The sequence below is a fragment of the Thamnophis elegans genome, chromosome 11 (genome assembly GCF_009769535.1).
Source record: "Thamnophis elegans isolate rThaEle1 chromosome 11, rThaEle1.pri, whole genome shotgun sequence".
NCBI lineage: Eukaryota > Metazoa > Chordata > Lepidosauria > Squamata > Colubridae > Thamnophis > Thamnophis elegans.
The window spans coordinates 10694537-10715765 of NC_045551.1; the positions used below are offsets into that span (position 1 = coordinate 10694537).

At 36.5% G+C, this 21229-nt stretch overlaps 1 protein-coding gene across 2 annotated transcripts in view; it reads left to right on the plus strand.

Annotated features, from left to right (window-relative positions):
* COP1 (COP1 E3 ubiquitin ligase) overlaps positions 1-20311 on the plus strand; it is a 112321-nt gene extending 92010 nt beyond the window's left edge. For both annotated transcript variants that reach the window (XM_032226349.1, XM_032226350.1), the window contains exons 19-20: positions 12515-12559; positions 18334-20311. In XM_032226349.1, the coding sequence (XP_032082240.1) occupies positions 12515-12559; positions 18334-18351 (63 nt within the window). In that variant the 3' untranslated portion in view covers positions 18352-20311. The remainder of the gene's footprint in view (positions 1-12514; positions 12560-18333) is intronic.
* The last annotated feature ends 918 nt before the right edge of the window (positions 20312-21229 follow it).

Sequence of the window (21229 nt, forward strand, 5' to 3'; positions counted from 1 at the left end):
GAGATCAGCACACCGAGTCTCTATTTCTATCTTACAAAGTCAAGAATTATAAAGACAGCAAATCTTGCAAAAGAACCATGGATATTCATCAAAAAGTGCCACTAGTAGAATATGAAGGTTTTATAACTCCATCTAAGTTGGACTTACTAAGAACAATATGAGGGATTTTGGTTTGCTGTGCCTACTATGAAAAGTCATGAATGAAGCTATTGTTATTACTCTTGTATTCCAGAAAAGAAATGCAAGTTATCTATTATAACTTGGGTATGCCACATAGTGTTAAGTCAGTGTCATTCATCTTTTGATAACTGCAGCACTCTTTTCTTAATTAAAATTGTAAGTATGTTAATACCTGGTATTGATTTTCATAGGGTGGAAAAATGGAGGGAAGCAGGGTTAAAATGGTGAATTATGGACCCTCTCTTGCAGATAGACATTTTGATTCAGTAAAACTATTTGTTTAAAAATATAATAAATGTTATCTGATGACTTACCTCTGGAATTCATTGTTTCTCTCTCCCGATACACTCCCCCCCTTCCTTCTCACCCTCCCTCCAATCCTCTCTCCCACCCTCTCTACCCCTCTTTCTTCTATCCCTCTACTCCTCCCTTCGGTGTATTTCTACTATCTATTAATATATTCAGCTTGTCCTATTTTTACACTGGAATTAAAGAGCAACAGTATACAAGTGCAATCGCGTTACTTTGAAATCTAACACATACTATATCTCTCCCCCCCCCCGACTTCCCAGAGCCTGTACACGGTATAGATTTTTAACAAACCCAGTCTAAAATATATTAAGACAAAGGAAATAAAAAAAAGGAAGTCAATAACATCTCTGCGTTGAACTCAGCTTCTTCCTGTTGCACTAACTTTGAGCAGTTTAGATTACTCCTAATCTTAAGCATAGGCTATCTGGAATTTCTTAGTCCCGTATTTGTTTTGTATATAGTCAATCCATTTTTTCCAGTCTCGTTTATATCTCTCATTTGAATGGTCTTTAAGATATGCCGATATTTTAGCCATCTCGGCTAGGTTTGTAACTTTCTTGGACTTCATTGTTATAAACTAACAAAAGGGCCCAGTCTTTTGGTATAATATGTACAGGTGCAAAAATCATGCAAGTATTTGCTACTGTATTAGGGAGGGAAGTGTGGGGAAACTTAATTAAAAGAAAATGCAAGTCAGATTGCCAGAGCTCAACTTTAGTGCAGTGTGGGCATAAATCATTTCCACAATTTCAGATTTTGTGCTTGCTTATAATTTGCCCTGTGCATTAAGCTTAGAAGTAGGTAGAGTGGTACCTTAGTGGTTCACTGCATACTGGGAGGGAAAATTAAGGTTGGGAAATGTGTGCCATTTCCTCTCCCAAGGATACTGTAAACTGTTAAGTAATTGGGCCTTAATGTACTTCAGGAAGGGAGTGCAATTTCAATTAAAATAATAGTTTTTTTATATTGGCTCCAATTAATTAACTCCAAAGGCTTCGTTGGAGTATATCTTTGGTTGCGTTTGGAATTATGAGCATTCATTGTTGACCATGGCCAGTCACAAAATATGCATTTTTCAGACCATAGAAATGTGTACTAGAATGCTTTCTATTTTAATTTGATTTCTACATATATTGCTGACTGGAATTCCCTATGAACATTAACAAAACAGAAAAATGAACATATAAATTTGTGGTTTTCATGATGAGACAGTACAGAAGGAAGTTCTGCTGTAATCATAGTGTAAGGGCAAAATGTGTGATTGTACCTATAACTGTTGTAAGGAAGATCCAAAGCTACTTCTTTGTATCCTTTTTCTTTCTTTTCTGTTTTTCTTTTCCCTTTTTATTCATTTCTATCAAAAACACTAGCAATAGCAATAGCAGTTAGACATATACCGCTTCATAGGGCTTTCAGCCCTCTCTAAGCGGTTTACAGAGTCAGCATATTGCCCCCACAGTCTGGGTCCTCATTTCACCCACCTCGGAAGGATGGAAGGCGGAGTCAACCTTGAGCCGGTGAGATTAGAACCGCTGAACTGCAGATAACAGTCAGCTGAAGTGGCCTGCAGTACTGCACCCTAACCACTGCGCCACCTCGGCTCTCCATTTTATGTTTTTTTTACTCTTAATCATTCTTTGCGATCTTGGAATACATTATTTGAATAGAGTCTTTTACTTGCAATACAGATTATAAAATCATAGAATTATAGAGATAGAAGAGTCCATAAAAACCATCTAGTCCAACTCTCCAGTGTGCAGGAAACTAATTAAATGATTCTGCAGAAGTGGAGTTCAACCCTTTTCTTAAAACCTTTAGAGATAGAACCTCTATAGGTAGGTTGTTCTAGGGTTGTACAGACCTTCCCAACAGAATACTTTAATTTTTCCTTTTAAATGAAAGCGAGGTAGTTGCAACTTCTACCTCTTATAGCTGGTTCTAGTTTCTGTTCTATTCTGAAAATAGTTCTTGGCTATCTTCCTTGTAGCTTCGCTTAACATGAATATAGTTATGTTTTCCCAAGTCATTTTTTCTCCACACCAAGCATCCCAGTTTCTTTTATAGGTCAAGGAAATCCCTGCATCATTGCAATCCTCTATACCTTCTCTAGCCTCCTGGAATGGTATTCAGTGTTCTTTCATTTTCAATTTTGCCACTTTTTCTTATTTTGTTTTCTCACCCACAGCTTTTCTCATGTCTTCACTGCCCCAAATACACTATATTGCCAAAAGTATTCACTCACCCATCCACATAATCAGAATCAGTTGTGAGTGAATACTTTTGGCAATATAGTGTATGTTTTTAAATATATCTTGTTGTTATAACTCCACGTCCTACTCTGGTATTCTGTAACATTATCATTTTTACTTGTCCCAAGCAGCTTCCTAATCTACACTCCTTTCATTGAGTTGGGAGATAAATCTGTCTTTTAATATTTTTCTTAGAGGACGTCTACTTTTCCTTCCTTCCTTCCTTCCTTCCTTCATTTATTCATTCATTCATTCATTCAATTTATATACTGCCCATCTTGCCAAGAGGCAACTCTAGGCAACTTACAACCAAATAAAATCAGTAAGATTACACATGAATATTAAAATAATAAATATTAACATTAAATTTTGTTTTAAATTAACAAAGCTACCAAGGAAGGGAGCAAGATGCATATGGAGTGGAGGTGGAGCCTTATCTCAGTCCATTAACCACTTTCACCATGATGTGCCCATGTCAGGGCTCCAGGCAAAGTGGCAGAGCCAAGTTTTCAAACTCTCCTGGAAGGGCAAAATGTGGGTACGGATCTCACCTCAGGGGACACAGTGTACCAGATGCGGGAGTCATGGCGAAAAAGGCTTTTCTCCTAGACCCCACTGGCCAGAATTTCTTGACTGACAGGGTCCACAGCATTCCCCTTCTGCTAGCCTGGATATCATTCTTCCCATTATGCATTCTTGACATTACTAAAATAAAAAGTGTTGTCTGGCATTCAGAATTATTCCTTTATCCTTGTATCATTCACCAATTTATTTTCATAAAAACCAGGTTGGTCATGGTTTTTAATACATTCATTTTCCTTTTCTATGTATGCCTAAATCTCATATTGAAAGCAATCAGATTTTTTTCAAAGTATGCAACTGTCACTACTCTCATTTAGTTGATGGTTTCTGAATTGTCCAATCATTTTGGACAATTCAATTATTCATATTGCGCATCAGAATAATTATTTCACTTAGATCATTGCAGTTTTCTCCTCAACCCATCTCTGATACTTTCCTTATTATCTAAAAGCACCATCAACCCATGTGTTTCACTTTTACTTCCCTGCCCTTCATTAGTTCAACTTTGCAAAACTTGACCAGATCTATTACACCATTCACTTTTCTCAGCACACAACAGTACATCTTTTTCTCACCTTCACTTTGTTAATTTATGGTTTTTGCCATTTACTGCTCCTTCTTTTTCATTCTTCTGTTTTGGCTGTGAACAGATTGGCTGATAAAATATTGACTCCCTCATCCATTACCATTTTGAATTTCCACATATGCTTTTTAGTAAGAAAGAAATAGGAGAGGGAGGAAGAAATAGCAGAGATTACTAATCTTATTTGTAACCCATGAAGCAGTGTATCAGTTTGGGCACTTTTTAGCCAATATTCTCAGATCCAACCACAACTTCTCAGTTGGTACAAGCTCCTTTCCATCTTGCAAGCCATCATATTTTTCTCAGATTCCCCCAACTGGGAGAGTACATAATGTTTACCAACATACCTGGAATGCATGTTATTTTTAAAACATGTCCTATATATTATGTATACATCCTCTGAATATTTGAAAGCATAGAACTTTCAAGGCATACATTTTTCTTTACTATTTTGGAATCTAATTTTGTGTGTCAGTAGGAGGAAACAGTATATGGAATCAACATGCCATCAGCCTCTTCAGCTTAATTGATTACGGAAACTAAATCCTAGGGATGTTCAAAAACGTTTAGTTTTGAAACTTTTTCTAGTCAGTAATTCTACAATCTGTTCCATTTTGAGTGCAACATTGCTGTTTTGAAGATAACATTGGGGTTCTGAGGATTTTGAATTTTTTTTCTAGCATAGAATAGAAGTGCAACAAACTATTTTGGACTTGGAGCACTTCTGAAATTCTCATCAGCTGTTAATAATTGAGAGAAAGCATATCAGAAGCATTCTGAAACATTGGACATCTTCAATACAACTACAAATATTGCAGTATCATTTGATTTACAACTTATTATTTCAAGTAACTTGCTTTTTTTGCACCTTTGGGTGTTTGATTGTTTTTAATTTCTAACCTACTAATAAATTAACTGAATTTAAAGTATGTTAGAGACTTAAAATTAAGTTTGGCTTATATTATCTATCAAGCGTTAGAAGAGACTTGCACCAGAGAAAAAATTGTAGATGAGTAATGCAATTTACATTTTCAAAATTTTAAGTCCAAAATGGACTCCTTCAGTCATTTTTTTTATAGGCATTGATAAATTAAGGGGGGGAAAGCCTTGTGAAACAAAATAATTACAGATGTAGCAGATAACTCCTTTTAAAATTTTCAGTGCAGATAGACATATCAAACAGGTAACAAAAAGACATTCCATACAATAAAATTTTTAACAAAAGTGTCTACATATGTTACCTAGTCACAAAATTCTTAATATGAAAGTGTTAATATAGCCACAGTGTCCCTATGCATAGATTCTGTTTTTCAAAAACTTAAGAATAAAACTGATAGACTTGTGACTTATCTTTTGAAGACGTGTAATTCTTTTTACAATCAAAATTGTTCTACTTCTGTTGATTTTAATATTTCCCATGAATCTTTTTCCCACATTTCTGCTTTTCTTTCTTCAATTTATATTTCATATTTAAGTTTGTTCTATAATAAAGCATCTTTTAATTAAAATTAGTTATTAAAATATACAACTGACTAGAAATGTACTGGAGATGGACTCCAACTTTATGTTTGCAAAACTGAATACAATGATTGAGTTTGGTAATGATAACCTTTTGTATAATGAACTATTACTTCTTGAATCAAAAATACATTCCTGAGACCCTAAAGGTATTTGATCAGATTATATCTAACCATCTAAAACCTCACACATTTTATTTAAAAATGACATCTCATATTCTTTATATGGTAATCCCATGATACAGAAAAATAATTTTTATATTGATTTTTTAGCAATATAATGCAACCCACAGAATTCATATTAAAATTAGGAAATGTCTCTAAACTACTTCACAAAAAATCATTTATTTATGTCCTTCAGTAATAATGCTCTGTTTAATAGTTGTATTATAATATTGTCAACTTCATTAGGAATATCAGGCCTTGTTTCACAGTAATAACTATCTGACTATTATTTATTGTATAAAGAACTTTTATTCAGTGAATGTCATTAAATAGATTTCCAAAAGCAAAAACAAGTCCAATTACGTGGAATATATTGGTGTTCTTGTTGGTTGGTTCTGTTTTGCAACCTTTGACAATTTATTGCTTGTCAACAAGTTTCAAGGTTAAAATATATGATGGATCGGAGTCCTGTTGTGCTAAAACTTCATTCTCTCTTGAGAAGCGGTTTTGGCTGGATTTCCACTTGCAGCTTGCAGCACAGGGAAATTAATGTGAAAATTGAAATACAGACTTTATAAAGATAATTTAGAGGATTTTTGTACTGTGTTGTGTACGTTTTTTTGTGGAAGATCAATGCAATAATGTGAAAAAACCTGGGGCTCAATTTCACTTTAAATAGTTGCAAATATAAGAACGTTTTAAAAATCTGAAAATGGATACTTTTTCCTGGGTGACTATTCTCAGTTTTAGAGAAGTAGGATATTAATCATGCTGTAAACAACAGGGTGAATTAAAAGAAAATTGAACAAAATATTATAAAGAAAGGAAGACAATCAGTCTAATAATAATAGCATAAAATCTATCTATATGGCGTACTATCTTCAGGCTTGTCAAGCAATTAAAAAGTTTTTAGTTGCTTAGTTACTTCAAGTGATTCTTAATTTTAAAGTTTAATCATATCACTTTTTAAAGAGATTGTAATACAGAAAAGTTAACATTTATGGTACGGAAAGTAAGTTGCATTACTAGTATCAAGAAACAATCAAGTATTGTACCCTGCTAAAGCTAACTCCTAATTCTGAGAACCTTAATTTATTTTTTTGATACATATAACCAGATAACTAGAGTTCCATCTCTTGATAGTATCTAAAACAAACATGAAATTCCATAAATGGCTCACTTTTCTTAATTGATTGCATTTTTACAATAGTATTGTAACTAATGGATATAGTTTTTAAACATTTTTATAAATTAAATAATATGGTTCTAAACATATTTCTCCCTCTTTATATTATTTGGCCTCATGACTTTCAAAGTTTTTTAAGGCTTCTTGCTATGATTGCATTTTCCCATGCTGTATTAATTTAATAATGGCATGGGCCCAGAGTTTACCACTTCTTGATTACATCGGCCCATTCCATCAAATCCAACAGAGGGGTGCATGTAGTAGGTCCCATCTAATAAGAGGTTTTGGGATCCAGGATGATAGCCTTTTTCTGCCAAGGAACTTGCCTTCTGGGTCATCTTCCTGAGGTCAGATTGTCCCTGTCCCAACTGGCCTTTTAGAAAATCCCGGGGACATGATTTTGCCATCAAGTTTGGGGATCCCATAGAGATATATGAGATGTTCGTAATCTGCTGCTTGGTACTCTCACACATTCTGTTTTATGTTTGTTTTAACTTGTTTTTAATGTTATTTACAAAATGTATATGACTTTAATTTTTTGTTGGACTTTGATTAAGGTTATTTATAACTTTTTATTTGTAACTTTTTTATTATGTGTTTTGATTCTTGCTACTTTAACTATAACTTTTTATTTGTAACCTTTTTTTATTATGTGTTTTGATTTTTGCTACTTTAACGGTGGGCTGCCAGAGTCACACATGTGAGACTGGCAGCTAAATAAATTGAGCGCATAAAATAAAATTCATTTGGCAAAGCTACTATATATGTTTTGATCATCTGAACAGTGTTCTTGTTCAGTCTTAAGCCAAGCATTGATTTGGCCTCCTTTATGCTTCTGCCTCATGTGCTCTTCCTCCGTTCTCTGACATATTGTAAAGAGGAGATTAATAGCTTTCATTTGCCAATTAATTTTATTTTTAGCCACTGTTAATTGCACTTCTTGGACTTAATATTATAATACATTATACTTTAAAGTGTTCCAACTCCCCTTAGCATCCACTTTGTCATCTTTAGAGCATTCTAAGAGAGTGTTGCTGAAATTTTGCAAGAAACTCTACAAACATGATACTATGAGTTTGAGACTTTTGTAGGGGCAAGGGGAATAAAAATATACAAAAAAGGTTTGTTAATGTGCCCATTTTTCACTTTTAGCACATCTCCCAACAATTGTGGGGGAGGGACCCTGAAAGTTATCATATTCCTTGATGAGTCTCTAGGAATGCCTTCTTGGTTTTCAGGCTGAAAAGCCTTGCCCACCTCTGATGTGTATGTGATCTGCCCTTACTCAATATCAGTCATTCACAGGATGAGGGGAAAAAGGAATTCACAAATCTACGATGAATACTGCTTGGAAAAAAATAGATATATGTTGTGACTCAGCAGATGTCTTCTGTGAGTCTTTTCAGGATGCAAGATTAATTATGCAGCTGGGGCTCGTTAGGGGATATTCTGGGGATAAAAGGATGGATGATGCCACGCCCTAGTTGCAGGAGTCAACGTTCCTTGGTTCGTTCAACATTCATTGATCATCAGTCGTGGTTTATGTAAGATACACTTGGAAAAGTGCTTGGTTTTCTGTAACCCTGATTCAAGGATACACTTGGAGAAGTGCATTGCCATAAGAGAGATTTGTTTTGTATTCTGTTATCTCGTTAGAGACTTTATGTTATTTTTGGGCTCATAGCCAGTCTGAGCTGAGAACTGATAAAGAAAATTCCTTTTAAGTTGTTTGCCTGTCGTCTGTTTAACGAGCAGAGAAGGGGGGACAGAACAGATATTTATATTTATATATATACACACACACACACACACACACATATATATATTAATATACATATATATATATATATATATATTGCATAGGACCGGGCGCCAGACTATTTCTTGCCTTTACTTGTCAAGTTTCTCCTCATGTTACTTTCCAGTAGTGAAATTGGGTTTGAATGAAATACGTGATAGGATATCAATTTTTATTTCAGAGAAGTCTGGTCTTATTATGGTCATACCCAGCTAATCCAAGTAGATAGCAAAACTTTTGGGTCAATTCTTTGCACTAATGTTTATTTCCTTGCTAGCGGGAATCTAAATCTGTGGTTTAAGTTTTGGTCCTCTCTGCAAATACTTTTTGAGTATATTGAACAATCACTACCAAACACAGACATTTTATTGCCTGGCAGAATTGATAAAGATGTTAACATTGGAACGTTACATCGGAATAACACAGGCTAGCCAAGAAGAAAGGCCAAGTGGCATTTCCCTTGGTTCTCCATGAATAAAGTATTAAACACAATCGTGGATTTCCCTTATTGAATTTGTCCTTTAGATTTGGTCTGTATAATCTGCATGATACTGATCTGGTTCACTCAAACTGGCACTATACATTTCTAAAGCGGCAGTAATCATTATTTCTGATCAAACCTACATGCCTTCCTCAGGTTAGTTCTTTTGACATTGATAACAGAGCAGAAAAATTCTATCTACCCCTCTTTCTGACTCTTTTGTTATACAGGGGCCCTCTTCCTGTGAGATGATGTAATCCAGATGGCATTACTCAACTTAAAGATCAATTTAGATGAAGTTCTAACTTCAGTGAGAAAATTATTGCTGTATTAAATAGCTAGCAGATGCTGAGTCAAAGAGACCTCATATTGCAACTTAACTGAAACATATCTAATTTTCAGTATAATCAATCATGTGCATTACGCTCAGGTGACCATTGTATGATATCCCAAAAAGATCAATATAAAAAAGAAATGGCTTGATCATGTCTATAGATTTCAGTGACAAGCTTCAAGGAAGATTCAAAGTAGAGTTAGGAAGGATAAATGTAATTCTCTAATTCAGCTATTAGTCCAATTTTAATTCCAATATAAATAATTATTAAAATCCAAACATTTCCTGTGTAACTCAGTAAAGTGGATTTCAGCCTCAGTATAATTCTCACAAACACACAGAAAAATTCCAGAAATTGGTGACTAATAGCCTGCCTATGTATTATATAGCACTTTACCACCAACAGCTCACATAGAACTCAATACATTAGTGGTCACCTGTCTCAAACTAGAATGTAGATGATAGCATTGGCCCTTGAAAAGTCCCTGGAGAATATATGATATCCCCAAAAGTATATAAGCAGAATCTTCACTGGTGAGTCCCTTCTGAATAAACTGGAAGATTAGGAGGAAGCAACAAGATGTATACATCTGGAGCAAGTAGAATTTCATAAAAGCCAGAGCACATAAATCACTTTGTCACTTTGAAGGTCTTAATTTAACAGTAGCAATAGCAATAGCAGTAGACTTATATACCGCTTCATAGGCCTTTCAGGCCTCTCTAAGCGGTTTACAGAGAGTCAGCATATTGCCCCCAACAATCTGGGTCCTCATTTTACCTACCTCGGAAGGATGGAAGGCTGAGTCAACCCTGAGCCGGTGAGATTTGAACCGCTGACCTGCTGATCTAGCAGTAGCCTGCAGTGCTGCATTTAACCACTGCGCCACCTTGGCTCCCAGTACATCAATATATTCAGAAAACAACTTTATGTAACATTGGTTGTGTTGGAAGAAATGTCCTTCTGGGTTCGGCTCCAAGTGGGGAAGAAGGCACTGGAGACATGGAGGCTGCTTGGAAAGATGGTTTTAATGGTGGACAGGACCACATGGCTTGAGTCCTGAACAGAAAAGGTGATCACATGCTTCAATGTTGGTGGAGAAGAGAAGAGAAGGGCAGAAGGGAAGTTGAGTCCCTGGTTTTATGCCCTCTCTGGCCTTTGATCTTGAGCTTGTATTCTGATTGGTTGTCAGACTCCCATGGGCCCATGCAGGGGCAACTCTCTAGGCTGCGTTTTGAATCCAGGTTTGGTTGAGTTCTCAGATGCCATGTGGCCAGTTGGGTGAAGGGCCAATATTATCATGCCTTAATCCCATCACTTTGGAGCTGGAGGGGAGAACTCTTTAATATGTAAAGTAGTCTAGCTCAGGCTTTAATGGTTCATTGACAAAGGGTGATGGGCAGGAAACTGCAGGCAGCTATTCTGCCTTTTAAAACATGTTTCTTTCTTTTCACATCCAGAGAAATATTCTGTCTTTTCAATATTTCCTAGGATATTTCATTTTTCTGGGAGAGGGCTAGATGATAACTTCTTACAGTTGATTTAACCTTTGTCTTTGATTTACTAGATAGACCTTGATCATTCATCATTCAATTTCTACAGCTGCCCATCTCAAACAAATAACTGGGTGGCAAACAATCATAAAATCAATTAAAACCAAATACAAACATAATACATACATATAGAAATAAAATAAATAAAAATCATAATTATAGATATTAATGTAACCAGAAAACAGCGCCCTTAACATGCACTGTTATAGGTATTAGGATTATTACTTTAACTTGCAATTTCCTTGTTTAGGGTACCCCTTATTAATGTTAAACCAAAGGATTTGCTTTAAATACCTGAATACTTTTATTGCTTCTTAATTGTTTTATATCTGGTGTAATTTATGCTTTTCCATCCAAATATTTTTGCCTTCCAATGGTAGAGATTTGGGGTGTACTATAAACTGGGTTTTTTTTTAACCTTTGGAGAGCTTCAACATGGCAAGTTGAATTGCTATGCTGAACATAAAGACACTGACAATAATAAAGGATCAGTTAGCATATTAGACAATCCAGGATCCATTGAGTCATCATTTGAGAGATATTTCCTCACCTGAACAGAGAAATAAAATGACCACAGTCAGGCAAAAAAAAAGTGGGCATGGAATGGAAGCAACTCCAACTTCCTACTATCAAGAAGTTGCAGGTTTAAGACTAGCAGGCATGTGAGGCATAAATGTATGAGAAGTAGCACATGTTGGGGGTGGTGGCATTGGTTGGGGAAGGTATAGATGCTATTAGGTGCTACGTGGGTCAGAGAAGATGCACATGGATAAGTGTGTAGGGATGTGCACGAGGTGCCACACCAGCTGGAGAAGATGCAGAGGGAGAGAGTGAGGCAGGATGGTGTGGGACAGGAAGGGTGCAAGGGAGTCTTGTCTGTTTTCCTTCCTTTTCCTTCCCAACATGCTGGGTGGGAGAAGCAGAGAGTATTGAATGAGTGGTCGCAAAACTGTCACACAATGGTGAAAATGAAGATTTTCAATAGGCTGGCAGCACAGAAACATCATAGTTTTCCCAAAGGTGGATTGATCGATCGATCAATCAGTCAATCAAATTTTTACACTGCCCATCTCACCCGAAGTATCTCTGGGCTGTTGGATCCAGGTATTCTGTAGGTTTGCTTGTTTGAAGTACTTTTGTTGACAAGGTTTTATCCTATGATGCACCAATTAAAGGTTACAGACACAAGAGTTTTATTAGTACATAGATTACAAAATTATGGTTAAATTCAATCATTCTCCATTCTGTTACATAATAAAAGTTTGCCTGCTTAGTTTGCTCCAGTAGTCAGTGAAGGAGTTCAGTTGAAGCACTTTTGAATTTGAATTTCTCACTTATTCCTCATGTTCACAGATCTCACAATGATTTCATGTATGCCAGATGGCTTGAAATATCATGACACCAACTGGTGGTGTTCCCAAACTATACAGGCACACCTTCTCAAAAGTTATGTCAAATTCTACACATCTCTTGAATGCTGGAAACAACCATATCTGATTGTTAAGGCAAACAGCACCCAATTTACTTGGTTTACTGCCTGCAGCATAATACCTAATAGTTTTTTCTTCTTTTGCAGGAGTCCAATGTATTGATTGCTGCTAACAGTCAGGGTACAATTAAGGTAAGCTTTAAAATGTTGTCCGGGGATAGCAACAAGGTTACAGAAACTTAGAAGAGACATTTTCAAGAGTTCCATTTTTGTTCAGCTGTTTATAAATTAAAATTACTTATTTGCATCTATTGGGGAGATGGGAGTAATGTCAGCTGCAAATTGGTGCTGTCCAGTTAGGAAAAAATGTAGAATATAATGTATTTAGCAGGCACTGGTTTTCAAGACATGTACAGAGAACAAAAATATTGTACACTCCGTAGTCAAAAGAATAAAGTGATGCTTAAGTTTATGAACCTTTTTAAATGTTCAATATTTCACTATAAGTATAACCTAAAATATTATCTGTTCTACACACAAGTTCCAAAAGTAGATTAATTAAGTAGATCAGTTAAAACAAATGAGTCAAAAACATTCTACTTCATTTATTTATTACATAGCTACATATTTGTGTATGGCAAAAGTTTATGAACTTTTGCTTTCAGTAACTGCTGAACTCTTGGGCCGCAATAACTGCAACTAAGCATTCCTGAAAACTGTTGATCAATCCTACACATGACTTGGAGGAACGTTAGCCCATTCCTCCTTACAAAACACCTTTAACTCAGGGATGTTGCTGTACTCCCTTGCATGAACTGCCCATTTCAGGTCCTTCCACAACATTTCTATAGGATTAAAGTCAGGACTATAACTTGATGGCTCCAAAACATTAACTTTCCTCTGTTTTAGCTATTCTTTGATTATATGACTTGTGGTTTGGAGGTGGTTGTCTTGCTGCGTGACCCATATTCTCTTGAGCTTTTGCTCATGGACAGGTAGCCTGATGTTTTCCTGTAAAAATACTGGTATAATTCAAAAGTCAGATGATAGAAAACTGTCTTGGTCCAGAGACAGCAAAACAGGCCCAAACAATGGTACAGCCACTGTTAAGTGTATCCCTGTTAGGAGACTGGAGTTCTGCAGCAGACGTTAGTAATGAATAAGCCGCTGAATAGTCACTCACAGCGACTGAAGGTAAAACAAATAATAGCTTTACTTGCGTAACAAAAATAGGATAAATAGTCTCCAAACAGACTATAAGCAGCCTTGAAGTATATACACAGTCTATTTACAATACGTTGAAGTTACAGTTGCTCAACTTATAATTCACCATGTAGACAGGTAACTACTATACAGACTAGCCACCATCCAATACACAGTCTTCTCTCCAAATACTAAGCTCATACAGTAACAGTCAGGAACAATCGGGAGCGTAATAGTTCCTTCCTCCTTTTATGGCTGCTTGAATTTGAATTTGAATTTTAATAAACTTATATGCCACCCAATCCCGAAGGACTCTGGGCAGCTTACATAAAAGACAATTTAAAAAGTACTAAAAAAGTTAAAAAATAAATAGAACAAAGCAGGTTAAAACACAACACACTCAACCGTAGTGGGGCTGGACCTCATTCAAGAGGTCAACATCCCCAGACCTGCCGGAAAACCCAGGTCTTAATAGACTTTTTGAAGGCCGCGAGAGTGGGGAGGGTCCGGATCTCCGGGGGTAGATCGTTCCACAAGGCCGGAGCAGCTACAGAGAAGGCTCTCCCCCGAGGAGCCGCCAAATGACATTGTCTAGTTGACGGTACCCGGAGAAGGCCCACCCTGTGAGATCTTATTGGTCACTGGGAGGTATATTGCTTAAAGCAATAGCATCCAATTACATCGCTCTAGCATTTAAAGTAACAGATACATTTGTTACAATCATGGCTTACGCTTATACGTATACATTGCCAAGCCAAGACTAGGGTTACATCCCTAACAGCCACCACTGTTTCGCAGCATATTTGTTGCACACAAATATATAGCTTTGGATGATTTGCCTTAATAAATGAATAAGTATAACCTTTTTCACACATTTGTATAATTGGCTTGGTCTGTTTATCTAGTTCTGAGAACACATCACATCTTAGATCATACTTATGCAGAAATATTGAAAATTCAAAAAGATTCATAAACTTCATATGAGATGTTCTTTATTGTCTCTCCAGGTAGCACTCATAAATAGCTCAAATTTTCTGGCCTTCATGAAAAAGGATTGGGAATGTTTAGACGTCTCCCTTTGGTCATTAAATGAGTGAAAATTAAATTTGTTATCTTCTCTCTTTAAACCTTTCTGATGTACGCCTCAATAGCAGCACTTTGGACATTGAAATTACTTTGTTTTACTAATTTATTCATCAATTTTCATAACATCAACTCTCAAAATATCACGATGATTTACAATACAAAGAAAGTCACAGTTGTCATTTCCAAATTAAGTGTTAAAAATTAAACTAAAGTAATTAGCAATTAAATAGCTATTCAAAACTTTTAAATCTCTCTAAGGAGATCTGTTCCATCATTTCTACATTGTCCAGAGTTTTAATGAATTGGTGGAATTCCTAAATAATGCAAACATTGTAGGGGTTTTGACAGCCTCTTAACAACCCAAAACAATATACTACTAGTTTAAAGGTACAATATACACACACACAAAGTAGTGAATATCCTATTGTGGATACAATCCTCCAATTTGTACAACTGACTTTACTTCCTGTGAAGGAAATAATTTCAAAGTGCACCCAGCTGGTCAGCTCCATCAGTCATTTAAATTGCCAAGCCCCTCTCAATGTAATCATTTTTTTTTCTTTTTCCACTACATTATTCGGTTCAATTGTTATTGTCAGAAGCTCTGTGGTCAGACTCAGAAAGTTAACGGAAGACACAGCAAGAACTGCTCAATTAAAGTAGAAATCCAGCATGGTTGGTGTATTTACAAATCGCTGGAAGAATAAAAAGAGATCTTAAGAAAGAAGGAAGGACCTTGAGAAAAATGATAGAATTGAAACATTTATACAAAATATCCAAAGGTCACCTGTTAGACTATATACTGTATATAAATTGTTACTGAATTACACATGGAAAAGAAACAAATTAAAAATTTTGTTAAAGTGGAAGCAAACTTTTTAAAAAGTAATTAGTAGTTCAGAGAACACCAGGGACCTGAAGGTTTATAACTCCATAAGTAATTAGACAAGTAAGTAATTAGTAATAGACAAATCATATAACAATAAATGTTGGAAATGTGAGAATCAATAAGGAATATGGTGGTCTTGTAAAAAAACCAACCCTCAGTAGTGCTAGAAAGAAATACATCAAAATAATCAGATAATTCTACAAATAAAATTTGAATGGAAATCACAAATATTTTTTAATTATAATATCCCACAAAAGATGAACAAAAATAATTTGTTCACCCACGCATGACCCCCTGTGCTCTCTCCGCTTTTGGCATGCGAGCCAAAAAAGGTTTGCCATCACTGTTTTTTTTTAAATACATTTTTATTTTCCATTTTCATAACATATATACAATCACATGTATACTATTACATAGCCAGTATCCTATTGTATTAAGTGGCAATTACATCAATTCCTCTTGTCATCAACACCCAAAAAGATAAAGACCCATTATTAGCTCTTCTGCTCTCCATACACCTCTTTCTTCTACCTCTCTCCTACTTCCTTTCTTCCCTCCAGCATCCTTTCCTACCCTACTTCCCCTTCCTTTCTCCTTCTCCTCTCTCTACATTCCACACCTCCTTATCCTCCTCATCTTCCCCCCTTACCCCCTTACCCTCTCCTATCCCTCTCTTCCCGTCTTTCTTCTCCCTTCTGTTTCCCACTCTTTCAAAAAAGGTTTGCCATCACTGTTATAGGTAGTCCTCGACTTACAACCACAATTGAGCCACAATTTCAGTATCGAAGTCAGATAGTTGTTAAGTGAGTTTTGCCCCATTTTATGAACTTTATTATCACAGTTATTAAATGAATCGCTGTAGTTGATAAGCTGGTAACACAGTTGTTAAGTGAATCTGGCTTCCCCATTGGCTTTGCTTGTCAGAAAGTCACAAAAATTTATCACATGATCCCATGACACTCTAACCATCATAAATATGGGCCAGTTGCCAGGCGTCTTAATTTTGGTTATGTGACCATGGGAATGCTGCAGTGGACTGTGGAAGAGGGTCATATGTAACTTTTTCCAGTGCCATTGTAATTTGAAATGGTCGCTAAACAAATGGTTGTAAGTCAAGGACAGTGCTGTTTTCAAACTCTCCATAGCAGTGGCCTGTTGGGGAAAACAAGGAAGGTTTTGCAAAAAACGGGCCCATTTTTCACTCATTTTTCCCCTCCTCAGCCCCCAGGAGCACTTTGCACACACACACCCCAAACCCTCTGCATGTCCATTTTTGCAAAAAACGGGATGCACGGGGCTGGGTTTAGGGAGGCCAAAAGTGCTATATTCGGTGTCTAAGATTTACCCAGATTTTCATCCTCTTTTTGGGGGAGAAAAGGGTGTGTCTTATACTCCTAAAAGTATGGTAAGTCTTGAGTTGAGAAAAAAAACTGGGAACTATTTTATATTAGCTGGGATAAATTATGGAGCTAGTTTGAAACTGAATGAACCTTCTGATCATCTGCTATTTCTCCTGACTTGCTGAAAATCAGCCTGGCTGCTTTAACGTCCTCATCCCTTACTTTTGAGGGATTTCATGTTCAGAGGTGATCTATTCTGAGTTGCTTTCCATAGCAATGCTGGAATGATGGTATTAACTTAAAACTTTTGACATTAAAATTACCCTGTTAAGCCTGAAGTTACAAGTAGAAGAAGAATCAACTGTGAAATGATTTCTCTGCCATTTTGATACAAGAGTTCTTTGACACTGGTTCATATCAGAGCTCCCTAGTCCATTGAACCGGAGCCTATGGTGGTGAAAAAGGCACCTTTTGCTTTTAAAATAAAGTCAGCTGTTGCAGAAAATGACAGGCTTTAGACTTCCCAGGGTACCGGAAAAGTTTATTTGGCAGGTTCAGAAAGCTATCCCATGGCTTAGCATTGCAAGTTCTGAACAACCTTCATTATCGAAGCACACGTCCTTATACATTCTCAAAAGCATTGCAACACGGAAATACTTAACACATTTCTTAGTGGTTACCTTGAAGAGAAAGCCTTATAAGGAGATGGGGTCTTACTTCTCCTTTTGTTTATGGAGTACGTGTCATTAACGAACTTTAATTGAACCTTGGACTTTTGACATAGATTTTGACATAGGGACATCTTGTGGTTAGGCACTGGCTTCCTGTTCTTTTGCAAGTTCCAACTCTGCTTATGTGGCTTTAATATAGAAGTCAAGGGGCTCTAAGAGGCTGTCCAGACTGACCCAGTAGGCTTCACACTTAATGTCCAAATCTCACTTTACGTCTGCTTTACAGCCATTTTGCTTTTTTCCCCAGTTCCCACATAAAGCTAAGTGTAGTATAATAAGTTGTTTTATTATTAAATACAGTGCTGCTCTGCCACTTTGTTTGTGATACTTGGTAACTGAACAAGAGGGAAGAGCAATTAAGCCAGTGTTTCTCAACCTTGGCAACTTGAAGATGTCCGGACTTCAACTCCTAGAATTCCCCAGCCAGCGAATGCATTCGCTGGCTGGGGAATTCTGGGAGTTGAAGTCCGGACATCTTCAAGTTGCCAAGGTTGAGAAACACTGAATTAAGCAACAGTTACAATGCACAAGGGAGATCATATTCTGCTCACCAACTTCACATATGTTCCTTTGATAAAATCTAACTATCATCCTGCATTATATTTTCAGGCATGTAAAGAAAAACTCCAGCTGCCTGTAGCACATTTAACCTTGGTTAAGAGAGGGGATTATTTGTGTTTCTGGGGCTAATTTTTCCCCTCTTTTTCTCCCCACCAGGTACTGGAACTGGTATGAAAGGTTTTCTCTCTCTCTCTCAAGGAGTGGAATACTTGATACCGCTTTCATCTGAGATTCTCAATGGGGCACAAAATGAAGATAATTTGCTCTTCCTTCTCAGAGTGGTCACATTTTGGGGGTGGGAGTTCTTTTCTTTTATGGATACCCTTAGGGCAAGTTGGGACTCTGAGGAGTACCAGTGGATTCAGAATTCAGAACCATCAATGTTAACTGCACAGATTCTGCTACTGCTGATTCTATTGCTTATCTGATTTTTATGATGGGGGTGAGAGAATGAATGGATTCCTTTAAATAAAAGCAGATGCTGATGCAGAAAAGGAATGATGAATATTCATTGAACTAGACATAGAAACGGGATGTCCCTTTGTTGATAGGCATGGTAACAGATTTGCCTTGTTGAATGATTTCTGTGAGAACTATGCTTTGAACCATGATCTGGATTATTCCTACTGGTCTTTTTTTCTGTTTAGTCCAAAAAGTCTGGTAAACTGTCGAATCCTGACTGGAACATTGTGAGTGAGCATGCATCTGACTTGAGACCCTCAAGTGAAACTTCATTTAGCATTTTTTATTTTATTTTTCAAATGATACGTTCAGGCCATTTTTTTTTTACTATTCAACTATCGAAGCTCTTTGTACAACTAACTAGTGCAGGCTCTCCAGTTTGAGGGAGGGCATCTAAGCGTTTTATTTCCAAGCCCATCTGCTCCTTCACCAGCTCTCATGCCTGCCAGCTATATAAGGATCTCATCTGTGATGTAGACATGTGTTGAACGAGAGCAGATGTGACACAACATAGTTATCCCTATACAAGCCACTAAATTGTCAGTAACTAATGACTTTCTGTCTCTTCTGATTTGAGTGGCTATTGAAATTGCTTCATGAAAGGCAACAGTGCCTATCCACACATTATTGTCCCCAATTTGTTCATTCCAATCATCTCACTATTTGTGTCATTTGTAAAAGCCAAGCATTTTGAATGTTGTAATATATTTTGGGACAGGCTTTGGTAGCCTTATTTTTTGAATAAACATGCATATTCTTAATTGTACAAGTGAATGGGAAATAAACTGATTCCAAATATTTCACATTGTTAGTTTGTCATCCCAAAGTAAGACTTGTTTGGGGGGAAAGGCGGTGGGCTTCTTAGTTGTGATGGCAGTACTATTTCCTTTACTGTGACATGGAAAAAAATCCCTACATTAAGGGAAGAAATATGAACTGAAGACAGAGCCTACAACTGGTGGAAGGAAGACCCATCAAGTTCAGTGGCTCTTTGTTATTCCTCTCTGGATTAAAAAAAAAAAAAAGGACTTGAGATGACCCACAAGTGCTCCTATAGTTTTGGAAGCATGAGGCAATAGTCATCTTGCTCAAACCACAGCCAGCACCTTTAAGAACTAAGTTTGGGTATTTCTTAGTTTAACTTTATTTCTAACTTTCAGAAATTGCTTGTTGACTGCTTTTCAATCTTGGGTTGACTAGTCTGAAAACACTGGATGTTTTCCTTAGTGACATAAGTTTTAAATAGACATTTATGGACTTATTTTTTTAAAATATAAACAGCAATGGATGGAAAATTACAAATGGAATAAGGGTCCAGATAGATTTGAAATAAGATTTTGGGATAAGAATCCTTCATATGGAAAAATATTGTATTTATTGCAGTATCCCAAGATCATGTGATCACCTTTTGTGACCTGATGTCAACGGGGAAGCCAGATTCACTTAATAGCCATGTTACAAATTTAATAACTTCAGCGTTGTTAAATGTCATAAAATGAGGCAACACTTACTCAATTATCAACTTTCTTCGCAGTGTCATTTTTGGACTCAATTGTAGTCATAAGTTGAGGAGTACTTGTATTATTTGATTTAAATGGACACTCAATTCACAAAAGCAACTCTAAGCAGCTTACAATTGGACAGAAGCAGAAAAACAAGAACTAAAAGCAAAATAGAACAAATATACTCAGAACCAAAGAGAGAGAGAGTGAGTAACAAAATAACAGAATAATCAAGGCCAGATACTACATTATCCATTTCAAAAAAACATGATTGATGGATTTATCTTATGTTCTCCACCAATGTCTTCAAAAGGCCAGCAGGATTGAGAACAATCAAACCTTGGAATGATACTCCATGTGCGAGGCATACTTCCTAGGTTCCAATGGATGACATCCTTTTATAGAAAAGACCCAAATCATGGCTAACCCTGCTGGATTTCATGGGATGATCAAAGGAAATTTGAACAGGTGGATCCACAAATAGCCCTGTGCCATGAAGAGCTTTATACTGTAGGTGTTCATTTTCTCTCGGGCCCTGTGGGTAATGTGGGTGAGCCTGTTTTTTTGGCTGCATTGATTGTGCATGTTTGCTATGCATCGTTACTTTATGTTACATGTTTTGTTTATTTTTAATTTCGTGCATTTGAGATGAGTGATCACATAAATCGAACGAGTGAAAGCATGGATGAATAAAATTAAATATGACCACACAATGTCCCAGAAATCTTTATAGATACCTCTAAGCTATGATTCACTTTCTCCTTGAAAGGCTTAGCAGACAGTTTTTCTAACAAAACAGACAAAGGAATAAGGAATGAGACAGTTACAGAGTTCTGAGGCAGATCCTCAAATTAAATGGAAAGTGGCTATATTTTCAAATATTTCATTTCTCTGCTAAGGAACAAATTGCCTAACTTTAATTAGAAATTTAGAACTCCCTGAACAAAGTGATAAAAGAAATTAGAAGTAGCTAGTTCTGTATTTACAGTCACTTAACTCATTTTCTTTTAGGTAAAATCTTCAATGTATATTCCAGCTGCGAATTTAAGGTTTTTTTCAGTAGATTCTTTTGTTCCATCATTGCCTGA